At 39.0% G+C, this 15,148-nt stretch overlaps 2 protein-coding genes across 3 annotated transcripts; both read left to right on the forward strand.

The window, feature by feature from the left end:
- Window positions 1–37: 37 nt before the first annotated feature.
- LOC117495245 (dimethylaniline monooxygenase [N-oxide-forming] 5-like) lies at window positions 38–8,153 on the forward strand. Of its 2 annotated transcripts, XM_034146397.1 has the most exons (10): window positions 38–77; window positions 1,777–1,903; window positions 4,358–4,546; window positions 5,110–5,275; window positions 5,402–5,544; window positions 5,631–5,827; window positions 6,083–6,215; window positions 6,447–6,666; window positions 6,813–6,885; window positions 7,194–8,153. In XM_034146397.1, exons 2-10 carry the CDS (start codon window positions 1,778–1,780, stop codon window positions 7,591–7,593), a joined length of 1,647 nt encoding a protein of 548 aa, XP_034002288.1. In that variant the 5' UTR covers window positions 38–77; window position 1,777; the 3' UTR covers window positions 7,594–8,153. The 2 variants fall into 2 exon arrangements, with proteins under 2 accessions (XP_034002288.1, XP_034002287.1); XM_034146396.1 differs by lacking the exon at window positions 38–77 and having other exon boundaries at window positions 1,209–1,903.
- A 937-nt stretch (window positions 8,154–9,090) lies between these two features.
- LOC117495592 (dimethylaniline monooxygenase [N-oxide-forming] 5-like) lies at window positions 9,091–14,969 on the forward strand. The gene is made up of 10 exons (XM_034146911.1): window positions 9,091–9,267; window positions 10,326–10,466; window positions 10,559–10,747; window positions 10,835–11,000; window positions 11,360–11,502; window positions 13,066–13,262; window positions 13,423–13,570; window positions 13,667–13,874; window positions 13,982–14,054; window positions 14,156–14,969. The coding sequence occupies exons 2-10, from the start codon at window positions 10,335–10,337 to the stop codon at window positions 14,568–14,570; spliced, it is 1,671 nt and encodes a 556-aa protein (XP_034002802.1). The 5' UTR covers window positions 9,091–9,267; window positions 10,326–10,334; the 3' UTR covers window positions 14,571–14,969.
- The last annotated feature ends 179 nt before the right edge of the window (window positions 14,970–15,148 follow it).

The raw sequence follows: 15,148 nt of genomic DNA on the forward strand, positions 1-15,148 counted from the left end.
AGCTCTGCTCATGGATGTATAATAAGGCTCTGCTGCTCCGGGATGAGGGTCTAGCTTCAGCAGCTACATTACCTACGGTGCGTTCGTTAATATTAACTGTGCGGTCCAGAGTCACTGTGGCACAGACTGGACCGCTGGTTAGAACGGGGTGTTCGGAGCAGCAGAGCGTGATGTGCACTGAAAAGTGTTTCTGTCGCAATATTATTTAATGAATCGTTGAGCTAGCTAACTAGCATACATTGTCACTATCTGCTAACGTTAGCTTTAGCCTTCGTTTTCAAATAGTTTCTTTCATAGCCTATAAACGGAGGTGGTATAAGTATCTTGTTCTTGAGTAAAAGTTGAAGTACTCAGGTCTTGTACTTGAGTACAAGTAGAAGTACTCAGATCTTGTTCTTGAGTAAAAGTAGAAGTACTCAGATCTTGTACTTGAGTAAAAGTAGAAGTACCAGAGTGTAGGAATACTCTGTTACAGTAAAAGTCCTGCATTCAAAATGTTCCTCAAGTAAAAGTAGAAAAGTATTATCATCAAAATATAGTTAAAGTAGCAACAGCAAAAGTAGTCATTGTGCAGATTGGTCCATTTCAGAATAATATATATGATATGTTTTATAATGATTGATCATGAAAGTGTTCTCAAAGCTGGTAAAGGTGCAGCTAGTTTGAATGACTTTGTATACTGCAGGGTAGCTTGTGAATTTACTCCAGGTGGAACTAAAGTCTGATTTAACACTTGATTATATTTCACATCATTCATCCACATCTGTGAAGTAACTAAAGGTATTCAATACATGTAGTAGAGTAAAAGTACACCATGTACCTCTGAACTGTAGAGGAGTAGAAGTACACCATGTACCTCTGAACTGTAGAGGAGAAGAAGAACAAAGTAGCAAAACATTGAAATACTTAAATAAAGTACAAGTATCTAAAAATTGTACCCAAGTATAGTACTTGAGTTTATGAACTTAGTTACTTTACACCACTGGCTATAAAGATAGAAAGACAGCCTTGCACAGAGGCATGAAAATACATTTTCAAAATGCTCAACAGTCCTGCCAAAATTATAAACTGACTGCTCCACAATTAAAATAAATGCTTAAATATATTTCTATTAGATGTGACTCTTTGGCGTTTCTGTTATTATTAACTGCTGCTTTAGTTGTTCTGACTGCTAAAATCCTCTGTTATTCCTCATTTTAAAGCCGATATTCCGTGGGGTCGGGGGGCTCGGATCCTTGTCACCTTTTTCATACCTGATGAGTTTGCATCCCTGCAGACAAGTTACTTCTGTTTCCATAAAAGACATTACATCTGCATGTTCAAGAAATGTTGGCATTCTGAGTCTTTTTGTTGTTGTATTATGACTTGAGTCATTCCCTGGTTTGCAAAGTTCTCTTTCATTGACATTTTGACAACTATTGTGTGGGTGTGTTTTGTGTTCTTTTGTTGATAGTAGAAGAAGCACAAAAGCTTATAGTATGCAATTACATAATTCTGATTTTCTCACCTTAAATAATGATTTGTATCAAACTAATATGTTATATGCTTATAGAGTAACTGATTCCTGTTTCTTTGTTGTTCTTTTTGGTCGGGCCAAAGTGCTGTACATGTAATAATTAATCATTCAAAGACAATCTGGTGTTAAAGACAGTCGACAGGAAGCTACTTCACATCACTTTAAAACAGCACACACACTTCCACCTTTCTTACTTCTCCAGCTCCAACCACTACCTTAAATCAGAGATCACGTTGCTGTCAGCTGTTCTTCCTCTCCAGCATGAAGGTGGCAGTGATCGGCGCAGGGGTTTCTGGTCTGACCAGCATCAAAGCCTGTTTGGATGAAGGTCTGCAGCCCACCTGCTTTGAGAGCAGCCATGACATTGGAGGTCTTTGGAGATTTAAGGTGGGACAATGCATTTATTTGTTACTTATTTTATGCCATACACTGCATAAAAACGAATTGGATTCTTGAAATATGTAGCAATATGCATATCAACATCCTAGTTAATGAGAAAAAAAACATAAAACTCTGAATCTTGTGTTGAAAGTAACTTATTTATCCTAAAAATGTATACATATTTGTATTTTTTAAAACACCTGAGCTGTCATTTACAGTTTATTTGAGAGGGCTCTTAAAGCAATACACATTTGGTTTGATTATATAGCAACCAAACAGTATGTTCAATTATTAATTGTTTTAAAAAAAATCTCCAGGTTCATTTTGAAATCTATAAAGAGAGACTTGGCCTCAACAGTCTTTCTTCTCTGACATCATTACCAAAAACAACGCACGTGCCTTATTTGCTACCGTCGACAGACTAACAAACCCCCCAGTGTCAGTAGCCTCTGAATTTCTATCCACCAGGGCCTGTTAATTAATTAATTTGTCTCCTTCTTCACTGACAAAATTCAGAAAATTAGACAAGCAGTCAGTGCCTCTGTATCAGGTACAGCAAATGTGTTGTCCCTGTGTCCACCTAAAATCAATTCAAACACCATGACACAATTCCATCAGATTAATGATAAAAACCTAGAGGACATTACTCAATTTCTGAAATCCTCCTCCTGCTGCCTTGATATTATTCCAACAGTATTTTTCAAAAATGTTTTTCATTGCATGGCCTCAGATCTACTTCACATAGCAAACAATTCTCTTCACTCAGGTGTTTTTCCACAGGCCCTGAACACTGCAGTCATTAAACCCCTCTTAAAAAAGAATAATCTAGATGCTTCAGTAATGAACAATTACAGGCCCATATCAAACCTCCCATTTCTAGGTAAAATCATTGAAAAAGTTGTTTTTCAACAGTTGAGTAATTTCTTGCATTTAAATAACTGTTTCGATGTGTTCCAGTCAGGCTTTCGTCCAAACCATAGCACTGAGACTGCTCTTGTAAAGGTCTTCAATTACATCCACTTAAACACAGACAGTGGCAGAACTTCAGTGTTAGTATTATTAGAACTTAGTGCTGCGTTTGACACTGTTGACCACAACATATTACTAGACCGACTAGAAAACTGGGTGGGACTTTCGGCAACAGTTCTAAATGGGTTTGAATCCTACTTAAAGGACAGAAAAAACTTTGTTTCTATAGGTAAATAGTATACACATCTGAGTTGACAAATATGACATGAGGGGTACCTCAAGGCTCCATCTTGGGGCCTCTTCTCTTTAACATCTACATGCTACCACTTGCTCAGATAGTGAAAAGTTTCAACAGTCACATTAAAACAGTTACTAAATCAGCCTACTATCACCTAAAGAATATATCTAGGATTAAAAGACTAATGTCACAGCAGGATTTGGAAAAACTTGTCCATGCTTTTATCTTCAGTAGACTCGACTACTGTAATGGTGTCTTTACAGGTCTCACTAAAAAATCTATTAGAAAGCTGCAGCTAATTCAGAACGCCGCTGCTCAAGTCCTCACTAACACTAAGAAAGTGGATCACATCACTCCTGTTCTGAAGTCTTTACACTGGCTTCCTGTCTGTCAAATAATTGATTTCAAAATACTGCTGTTATAAAACTTTGAATGGTTTAGACCCAAAATACATTTCTGACCTACTGCTAAATTATGAACCATCCAGATCTCTCAGGTCTTCAGGGACTGGTCAGCTTTCTGTTCCCGGAGTCAGAACTAAACATGATAAAGCAGCGTTGAGTTATTACCAATGAGTTGAGTTATTATGCTCCAAATATCTGGAACAAACTCCCAGAAACCTGCCGGTCCGCTACAACTCTTACTACTTTTAAATCCAGGCTGAAGACTTTTATTTTTGCCGCTGCTTTTAATTGAACTATTAATATCTTAAACTGCACTGTAACTTTTATCCATGTATTTTTTATTCTTTTAATGTTTATTTTATTATCTTTGCTTTTTAATGACTGTTTTTAAATGCCATTTTCTTAATGTCTTCATTTTTGTAAAGCACTTTGAATTGCCTTGTGTTGAAAGGTGCTATATAAATAAACTTGCCTTGCCTTGCCTTTTATTTAACATAATTTAAACAAGAACATGTGCATTTGTAGAAGCACTGAAGCTTTTTAATGATAATATATAGAAAATACTTCATAATAACACTGTTAATGATAGACTTCCCTTTAAGTTGCTTACACCAGAAATCAAGCAGGGAACTAGTTTTAGTAAGCTTTTTATTTGTTATTTTATACAAAACACTTAAATAATTTCCCCTTGAATTTTCCCACTCGAAATTCATCAGGGGAAATGTGAAATCATTTTCATACTCCAGTGACAGTAAATGTCATTTATTTGCTGTGACAGTTCAATCCCAGACAAAGTGAAATGATAATAAAAGCATGTCTCTATACTGTCTGTATTCTGTCTTCCTGCAGGAGAAGCCAGAGCCTGGACGTGCCAACATCTATCAGTCGGTGGTCATCAACAGCTCCAAAGAGAAGATGGCCTTCAGTGACTTCCCTCCTCCAGCTGACCTCCCCAACAACATGCACCACTCTGAGGTGCTGCAGTACATCCGCCTGTATGCTCAGGCCTTCAACCTGCTGCAGAACATACACTTTAAGGTCGGTGATCTTAAGGATTAAATGTAAAGACGATTATAAACTGATGTATCTTTTCTGTATGGAATTTACCATATAGGCCTGCCCAACAGGTCGCTAACTACAATAATCTTACTCATTATGCGACTCAAAAAGACTAAAACTATTTTAGAAAACGTTCAAAAATCTAATTCTGGTTATGGCAAATATACTGGAATGATCCTTAATTTCCCTCCTGAAGGACACAAATACAACGAGTGTGTTTCCTTTTTTAAGGTCAATGTCGCTAAAATCTTAAATTTTTAAGCCAGTTTTGTCACTATTTATAAGCAATATGCATAACATTTGAATCATTCATAGTAAAAGTAAAAAAATTGTTAGCAGAATGACATTACTTAACATTAATTAGTGCTGTCCGTATAAACCAAATATGCAAATGAAAAAGTGCATAGATTAGTTATTTACCATTTATTTAATGTGTTTTTACTGCTTATGAGTGTTAGAAGAGGGGCCTGTTACCAATCATTGTAATAAATAAATGTAAAATACCTTGAGAATATTCACAACTGTTTTCATTTTTTTCTCAGACGTCTGTGTTGAGTGTGAGGCAGACTCCTGATTTTGCTGCGACAGGCCGGTGGGAGGTAGAGACGGAGATGACAGAGGGGCCGAGGGAGACGCATGTTTTTGACGCAGTTATAGTTTGCACTGGACACTTCACCCATCCTCACCTGCCACTCAGTGACTTCCCAGGTAACAGGAATCATTATTGACTTTAACATTTAACATAGACACAATTCCAACTCCACAGGAGACACACATTCAATGCTCTTCAACAAAGGGTTTGAGGATAACAGACATGTTTTTATTCCATCTCAGGTATTGAGAGTTTTGAAGGCAGGTATTTCCACAGTTGGGATTATTGCAACGCTGAGGGTCTGCAGGGGAAGAGAGTGGTGGTGATCGGGATTGGAAACTCTGGAGGTGATATAGCTGTAGATATCAGTAGAGTTGCTGAGAAGGTACAATAATAAACCTTATTTCTGTACATTTATTAATTTTTCTAATTATGCATATTCATAAATCCTAACCCTCTCTGTGCTGACAGGTGTACCTCAGTACCAGGAGCGGAGCGTGGGTTGTGGGTCGTGTGGGGCAGGGGGGGCTTCCAGGCGACATTGTTGGGACTTCACGACTGGATATGATGATACAGGAGCTCTTCCCTTCGTGGGTCAGCAGGATGGTGGAGAAGAAGCTCGATGAAGCATATGACCACAAACTATATGGTCTGAAACCAAAACATGGGTAATAAGATGCGTTGGTTAAACTTATTTATTTCTCTGTTGGTTAAATGTTTTTGTGAAGTAATTATTACTCAAAATGTACATTCCATTCTGCAATGCTTCAGACTTAAATTATTTTTTCACCCCTTTAAGTCTAACCAGTGGGGTTAACATGTAAAGTTGGAATGAGAAGAAAACCTAGAAGTCTTCAAGTAAAGTCTGAACTCAACATTACAATAATTATGTAAGCACCCGTGCACCACACTTGTTGGGACAGTTTTTTTGCACAGATCGCCGTTGTGAGTGACGACCTGCCAGCTCGGATCCTCTCAGGTCGGGTTCAAGTGAAACCGAATGTGAAGGAGTTCTGTGGGTCCAGTGTGGTCTTTGTTGATGGGAGCATAGACGAGGTGTGTATTAGTGCAATTTTTTGAGTATGTATCAGATATTTTGTTATACATTGTAGAATTATTGTTGCATTCAGTACTGGGATATGGCAGCATCATTTTTTGAGTTTCTGCCTACTTTACTTGATTTCCATCATGTTGTTATGGTTTACATTCTGATTATTAAAATGAAAGAAAACGAAGTAACTAATTGCTCAATTAATGTGTGTGTGTAAACATCATAACGTCATACAGGTGGATGTAGTGGTGTTTGCCACAGGGTACAACTACAGCTTTCCCTTCCTGCCCTCAGCTCTGCAGGCTAAATCTGGTTACCGGCTGCGTCTCTACAAACATGTGTTCCCTGCTGCTCTGAGCCAGCCTACTCTGGCAGTGGTGGGATTTATCAACGGCATTGGATCCATCACTCCACTGTCTGAGATGCAGGCCCGCTGGGTTACAAGAGTGTTCAAAGGTGAATAACAGCACTCAAACTAACCATTACTTTAATGCTCACATCTATTGAGAATCCTGTAAAGAAGGCCAGGGTCTTCAGGAAACCTAACAAAAAATTAGGGTTAAGACCACAGTTATAACCTTAACTGATTTATTTTTGTCCAGGCTTATCGGCCCTCCCCTCAGAAGAGGCAATGAATAAGGAAATTGAAAAAGACACAGAAACAATGCATCAGAGGTAAGACATAAGTGAATTAATTATAGATCAATTTTTTGTAAATGTTCCTGATCACAAATAATTCATTTCACTATTGTAATTTTCTTTCAATTGTGTAATTGTTAGAGTCAAATCACGTCCCCAAATTGTCAAGTTACAGTTTTTTCTATTTTATAGATAATGGCCTAAATGTTGTAGTCCGTACAGTAAATGTGTGTTATGATCTCAGTTCATTATATAATTACTTCACCCATGACCAATACATTTCACATCATTCAAGATTGCTTTGAAGCACTTCCCAAGTCCATATTTCTTCTTCCCTCTGTTAGTTTTGCCTGCTCAGAGCGTAACCCCCTCCAGGTCAACTTCATCCCTTACCTGGACTTTGTGGCAGAGCAGGTGGGGGTGCGACCCAACATACTGTGGCTCATGCTGAAGGACCCCAGACTGGCGCTGCAGGTTTTGCTGGGTCCCTGCACTCCTTATCAGTACCGTCTGTCCGGCCCGGGCCAGTGGGACGGAGCCCGTGATGCCATCCTAACTCAGTGGGAGCGGGTGCTCCAGCCTTTCAGGACCAGGGTGGTACCAGAACCAGAGACCAGACCCTCGTCTAGACGGAGCGCCATAGTGATACTCTCAGGTGCCGCGCTGCTTTACTGCTTCTTGTACAGGAAACACCTTACCTCCTCTTTCTTTTCTTCTCCGTTATTCTTCAGGTCTCTTAAGTAACCTGCATAATCATTGGCACACAATGATAACATGAGGATGCAGGCAGCAGTGAAGCATCACACTACATCACATTCTCTGTCTTACATTTCTTTAGACAGAGCATGTGTTTAGACTGCACCAATTTGACAATGTAAATGAGAAATAAAGTTTTTCTTGGTTTAGTCTGTTTTGCATACATAATGTTTGTTCATTTTGCCAGTTTTTGTAACTTTCATAGCAATAACTTGAGAGTGTAATGGAAATAATGATTATCAAAGAATTGAAATCTATATTGTTGTATACATAATAATATTCTGTAAGACTTATATGTCAAAAGATAGTAGATCAATGTAGTTGAGATCTCATCACTCAGGTAGATGAGGTGTCATGTGACCACACATTGGGTGACCAGTGATCTGATCATGGGTCTATTGTGTCATGGGTCAGTTATCTCATGACTAAGCATGTATTCATTGAAACTGTGTGAAAGCAGACTCCTCAGTTTGAGTAGTTGCACTCGGCTGTAGAGACATTAGCTTTCTGTATGCTGCGTTGCCTCTTTTGCAAAAGATTATTAAAGACTCAGAAGGACATCTCTTTGACCCGTTCATTGCCAGAATTAAGAGTCTAAAAAATAACAATATCTAATATAGAAACCATTCTGCACCTTAATCTTAGTCTTCTAGTGTTATGTGATATTATGTGAGGTCATCAAATATGTTATATGATATGGGTAAGCCATTTTAAATAAAACTAAATATTGAATTGAAACCAGCAGATGGAGACACAAGCCAAAAGCAGATATTTACCTGCTGACTACAGTTCAAACATAAACACCTGTAACCGCTGAATTTATACCTGTTGGTAAATGCATTTTTTATCAGGAAAATACGTTTTTATTTGATTATGTTCAGCTCAATCATACCTTTTATTATTTAGTGTTTTATTTATTATGATTATTAGATTGTAGATGGCCCCCTCTTGGCTAACTGGGTGATATACCAATGGGCCTTAGACTGCCTTGGCTTCCCATCAATGTATAACTATTGGAGGTTTAGCCCATAAATTAAGCTAGGTGCACCATCACATTCCTTTATGTAAAGGTCAAGACATTTGCAATGATATGGTTTTACTGTCTGTCTGCCTTTTAACCATGACTGGACTACATACATACATGTTAAAGTTAAAAAAATCAGTGTTCTCGAAAGGTACAGGCTATGTGAATCACACTATGTATACCTAATTTACTTTTATCCTCTATCCAGAGTAAGAACAACCATAAGTCTTACCACAAAACGTTTTTGCTTTTAACATTAACTCTGCCAATGGTCGGTCTAGCCAGTGTGGATATTATCTACTCTGGACTGTGGACTAGGCCTATGGTCTGAGATAAAGATTGATTGACAGGCATTAGCTGGCTGACAGCCGGTTGGTTATGTTCCATTAACTTATTTAAACCTAATGAATACTAAGAATCAACATGATAGCGCCCCCTCACTGTTAAATGTAGAATACAGTACGTTTTTTTCGAGCAGATGTGCAGAGAGTTAGCTTTTCCACTAGTTCATGAACACTGACGGTGCGAAGATCAGGGTCTCTTCGGGATACTAATATCTGAGCCCAGGCATTCACTCTTACTCCGCCGTGAGGTTCATGCAGCACGAAAAAGACGTTTCCTTCTCCGAATAGCAAAAGGTAAGAAGATGCATCTGCAGAAACATATATTCAGCTGTAATCTTTGAGTAGGCTTTATTCATGTTTAGAGTTTATTTACGTTTGTAAATGCTATTATGTGACGGTTGTTGTCCCCGCCCATGCAGAGTTTTAGTAAACAACACGTCTTTAGTGAGATTCAAGTTTAGTTGTTAATGCATTTAGTTGGGTAACGCAGTGGTAGCATTTAAACCTTTGTTAAAACAAGTAGCTACATATTTACCAGTGATGAACTTTGATAATGGTTAATCATTAAACGTGTGGCACAGATCCACACGTAGAAAAATATCCCCACGTCTCCAAGTAAACTAAAGGGCAGAAGAGTATCCCAAATATAATTAAAATTACATTTTCAGAAAGAAATAGCCAGACTTCCTTACAGAGCCCCTCCTCCAACACACACGAACGCGCACATGACCAATGAGGCCACGAGAAAGTTTGTGCACGAGATGGAAGGCTGACAGGCAGGTAGGCCATCCAGTTATTTTAGCACTACGGCTTCCACATTTTTAAATGTATTTATTGTCAAAGCATTTCATATATTCATTGCTATCGGGATGTTAAGAGCATTCCATGGAATATAACAAAAAGTGTTTCTGAAATAAATGACATACCCCACCTTTAAGTACGTTTTGGCACCACATTTTTACTCCACTTCCTTTATTTTAACTATCAGTTACTTTGTACATAACACATGATAGGCTGATATTATATAATGCAGTCCTGTAGAACTAATCTGACAATATTTCAAGTATCATAACATTTACAAACTACAAAATTAAACAGCTTTTGTATAAAAACGGGATAATATAACAACCATAATAATATCAATCTCAGAAAACTTTTATTTTTGATAATTGAAGAACATAATTCAATACTTCTGTAGGCTACTCTATATTATTCTGAAATGGGTCTTTGTGCAGACTGAGTAGGTCTAAGTAGTACACCTTTGAAGTCAGGACTTCCCGTTGTGTTTAGCTTCATACTTTTTTGTGAACAGATCAAATATTTTTCAGACCAATCTGGTTAATCCTTTACAGAGCTGAAGTATGACTCGTCGAGTGGCAGTGATTGGAGGAGGGAGTTCAGGTCTGGCCTGTATCAAGAGCTGTCTGGATGAGGGTCTGGAGCCTGTCTGCTATGAAAACAGTGATGACATTGGTGGTCTGTGGAGGTTTAAGGTTGGTCACAGTATCATACAAAGCATTTTCCTTTAATTCCCCAGTTTATTAAGTAAAATAGGATGAGAACTACTTGGTGTTTTATATTGCAGGAGAATCCAGAGCCAGACAGGGCCAGCATCTACCACTCTGTCACCACCAACACCTCCAAGGAGATGATGTGTTTTAGTGACTTCCCCATCCCTGCGAACTTCCCCAACTACATGCACAACTCCCTCATCATGGACTACTTTCGGATGTATGCTGACCACTTCCAGCTCACCAAGCACATACGCTTCAATGTGAGGATGCTGCACTGACATGCTTATATTGCATAATTCAAGATTTCAGCATATACATCTTATCTGTGTCTGCCTCCCTGTTTTTAGACCAAAGTATTGCAGGTGAGGCAGAGATCTGATTTTGCTCATTCAGGCCAGTGGGATGTTGAGATGGAAAACAAGGATGGCAAAACGGAGAAACACATTTTTGATGCTGTGATGATCTGTATTGGACATCACTGCCACCCAAACTTGCCGCTACATGACTTCCCAGGTACCATTTACAGGCTACAAATATGATTTAGTTTACTCGGGGACAAGTAGTGCTGATAGTGTTCCGGCAGTATAAAAAGGAAGTGTGATTTCACAATGAACCTTTGACACAGTCTGAACAAGCCTGTAATGGCAACCCTGTTCAACCCTGTGTGGTTATGTAATCACTGTATCAACAGAAACCAGCACTACCCAAATAGAATAGGGTTGTCAGTATATTAGTCCCAACCTTGGCCTAAATTATATCCCTAGAGAAAAGCTTTAAAATATACTTAATAAACAGATAAAGTCCTCTTGTATCAAAAGTAGAGAGGCACTTTGTCAAGCAGATACAAACCTTTCTTTTTTTCTCTCTTACAGGAATTGACACTTTCGAGGGAACTTATTTCCACAGCAGAGACTACAAGACCCCTGAGGAGTGGAGGAATAAAAAGGCTGTAGTTATTGGAATAGGAAACTCTGGAGGAGACATCGCCGTGGAACTGAGCAGAGTCACCAAGCAGGTGTGGATGAGATTGTTACATAGAAACTTTTCTATCAGACGAGATAGCATTTTAATCACCAACTTCATTGATAAGATCAAGGGATAGTATGTTATCATGCAAGGTAATGTGTGTGTGATTTCATGTGGTGAGCTGACTGGGTCATGTGGAGATCAAGTTGACATCACATTGATTCATTTAAAGTTGACTTGATTTTTCCTACACTTGACATCTCTACAAAGACTTAAAGTCAAGTCACAAGACATGACAGAGGTTGTTGCTTTTGTCAGAAACTGTAAGACAAACTTGTTATCTTTTGAATATCTTTGATCAAATAACTTTCACAACAATCATTAACAGCTTTGCAGCAAAGCAGTCAGACGATCAAACAATGTGTATAAAAAAGTCCACAGTTCAACCATAAACCAAACCATTTGGAAGTTAAAGGGGACCTATCATGCAAAATGCACTTTTGTACGTCTTTTATACATGAATATGTGTCCCCGGTGTTCCAGGGAGCTCACCAAGTGTCAGAAAACACAACCCTCTCTATTTTCCTCCATACCCAAATCTCTAAAAAAAAGGGGCTGCAACGGATCTGATAAAAACTGATCCAGATTTGAACACTGTCCTGACGTCAGGACGGTGGCGCTACGGCTATTGGGCCAACTCCACCAATCAGGAGCAGACAGCCACGGCCATTGCCGTTCGAAAGCGCTGGAGACGCTGTAGTACATACGCCAGGCCTGTAGGTGGTGCTGTTCTCACATAATCAGCCCTTGCAAAAACAGGGCTAAAAAAGTGCAAATTTAGCTAATGGCTAAAATATGCATGATCTGTTTGGTATTTTGAAAAAAAAAAAGTATAAATATACCTTATATAGGTATGGTCCTACACTATATTATTAAAATATAGCATGATAGGTCCACTTTAAATTAAAGATTAATGTGAGTTTTTAGTGTTTTTCTTGCGTATACTACATTAAACTACATTTAATTATGTTGAACCAGGTTGTCGTTCTGCAACATATTTTGGGTTGTGTTAGTGGTAAAATGCACAGAGTTAAAGGTGGGGTAGGTAATTTTGGAGAAACCAGCTCGAGTGCGCTAGAATTTGAAAATACACAACTGGAAAAAATCTGCCACTTCCTTACAGAGCCCCTCCTCCAACACACACGAACGCGCACATGACCAATGAGGGCACGAGATAAGTTTGTGCACAGATGGAAGGCTGACAGGCAGGTAGGCCATCCAGTTATTTTAGCCGGGCCGGCTAAAATGATTGGTCGTGCTTTTTACAGTGCTACGGCTTCCACAGATGAAATATTTTTATGGATTTTTTGTCAAAGCACTTAAGATATTCATTGCTATCGGGATGTTAAGAGCATTCCATGGAATATAACAAAAAGTGTTTCTGAAGTAAATTACCTAACCCACCTTTAAGTGAAATAATGTAAAACTAAATGTATTTTAAACAACCTGCTACATTACTATATTAATAGATTCGGTATTAAAATGTTGCGTATACTGTAAAGAATTCTAACATGACTCCAAAAATACTGACTGCCATGTTCTCTATTTCCAGCTTTACCTCAGCACTCGAAGAGGAGCCTGGATTATGAACCGAGTCGGGGACAATGGGTTTCCCCTTGATTTGCATTTTAACAGAGTGCTAGATTTTCTGCGGCTCATCCTTCCCTTTGGTGTATATTGTGGTCTAGGAGAGAGACAGCTCAACCAAAGATTTGATCACACTCTGTACAATCTTAAGCCAAAGCACAGGTAATGTATTTGCATCTGTTTTTCTACCTTTTTAACATAGCTTGACATGCTTACATATCCTAGGTGCACATTCATACCTTTGGTCTTATTTTAATTAAAAGTGTTTGCAGTATGCATGTTATTGTATAACATAACTCACCAGCGTAAATATTAATCTCAGGTTGTTCAGCCAACATCCCACAGTGAATGATGAGCTTCCCAACCGCATCCTATCTGGAACAGTTCAGGTGAAACCCAACATCCGCAGGCTTCAGGGGTCCAGTGTGGAGTTTGATGATGGAAGTGTTGTGGAAGATGTCGACCTGGTGGTAAGTGTTTCCGGTATACACACACTGACAGACTCACACACAATCTACAGTCACAGTCTATTCTGTCCTTTCTAAGATGAGTCCCCATTCTTGCAGGTGTTTGCCACAGGTTACAGGTTTTCCTTTCCATTCCTGGCCTCCCATGTGACCTCAGTTTCTGGGAACAAAGCATCTCTGTACAAGTATGTGTTTCCTCCTGAGTTGGAACGCCCCACTCTGGCTATCATTGGTCTAGTGCAGCCACTGGGAGCCATTATGACCATATCTGAGATGCAGGCCAGATGGGCCACACGTGTCTTTAAAGGTAATACAGGTTCTGTACAAATATTTTCAAGAACTTTCTTGAGAACTCCTTCCTTTACACAGAGTACAAGAAGCCAAATCACTCACCCTGGCTCTCATTGTAAACAGGCTGCACCAAGCTTCCCTCAGTGGCTTCCATGCTAAAAGATGTCCAGTGCAAGCAGGAGACAATGGCCAAAAGGTAGAATAGTGATTTTCTTTACTTTACAATGGTTTATTTTGAATTTTGAAGGAAACAAATCTTGTTATGCACAAAATATTTATCACCAGTCTTTTTTTCAGGTATGTCCCCAGTCAGAGACACACTATCCAGGTCGACTATCTCAACTACATGGATGAGATCGCAGGACTGTTGGGGGTTCGACCCAACATCCCCAGGCTGCTGCTGACTGATCCCAGGCTGGGATTGAAGGTGCTGTTCGGACCCGGTACTCCGTACCAGTATCGTCTCAAAGGGCCAGGGAAATGGGCTGGAGCCCGTCAGGCCATCTTCACTCAGTGGGAGAGGGTGGCTCAACCCATGCAGACCAGGCCCTGTGATGATCCCAAAACCAAGAGATCCTTCATGTGGCCTCTGATTCTGTCTGCTGCTGTGGTGGGCTGGGCTGCCTACGTCAACAGGAACAACTTTCCAGCATACCTGCAAGACCCCACCGCTCTGCTGGACAAGATGAAAGTTTACCTGCTTGCACAGTGATGAGGAAATCATTCTTGTTCCATCTCAGCACTTTTTACAAACCTTTAAGATGTTCATGCACATTTTACACTATGGTATCCCATCTCCTGAAATGGGCAATACACGAACATTCATTAGTTAATCATCCCACACACAACTACTACAAACGTCTGCCTTTAAACAGTTGTGTTTTTCTGAGTAAAAAACGCTGAATGGCGTCATTAATTTGGCAAAGTGTATCCAATATATATATTTTTTTATTTACACTAAATGAATAAGAACAAAATGTAACTAAAATAAAAGGGCTCAGTGAGAATAATTCATCATGTATTTTGAATGTGTCTGAGAGGCAATGTTGCTACATTTAAATATTTGTTTTATTTTTATAACCAGTTGTATTAATATAAGCTTTTCAATTTACTTCTCGACTCACGACTCAATTCACATGCAGATTTCTCCGAACATGTGCTTTCAACAGAATAGATGTCTATGTTAGCACATCATTCTTTTTAACCTTATTCAACAATAAAACGAATGGATTAACTTTCATTATATTCCTGGCAAGAGACTAGAGTTTCTAAAACACAGTCTACTGTATG

The sequence above is a fragment of the Trematomus bernacchii genome, unplaced genomic scaffold (assembly GCF_902827165.1).
Source record: "Trematomus bernacchii unplaced genomic scaffold, fTreBer1.1, whole genome shotgun sequence".
NCBI lineage: Eukaryota > Metazoa > Chordata > Actinopteri > Perciformes > Nototheniidae > Trematomus > Trematomus bernacchii.

Bases quoted from the DNA above. Each gene is read 5' to 3' on its own strand.
- LOC117495245 (XM_034146397.1), top strand. From the start codon at position 1,778: ATGAAGGTGGCAGTGATCGGCGCAGGGGTTTCTGGTCTGACCAGCATC. The intron at 1,904-4,357 runs GTGGGACAATGC...GTCTTCCTGCAG, and splicing joins GAGGTCTTTGGAGATTTAAG to GAGAAGCCAGAGCCTGGACG. The intron at 5,276-5,401 runs GTAACAGGAATC...ATTCCATCTCAG, and splicing joins GCCACTCAGTGACTTCCCAG to GTATTGAGAGTTTTGAAGGC.
- LOC117495592 (XM_034146911.1), top strand. From the start codon at position 10,335: ATGACTCGTCGAGTGGCAGTGATTGGAGGAGGGAGTTCAGGTCTGGCC. The intron at 10,748-10,834 runs GTGAGGATGCTG...CCCTGTTTTTAG, and splicing joins CCAAGCACATACGCTTCAAT to ACCAAAGTATTGCAGGTGAG. The intron at 14,055-14,155 runs GTAGAATAGTGA...TCTTTTTTTCAG, and splicing joins CAGGAGACAATGGCCAAAAG to GTATGTCCCCAGTCAGAGAC.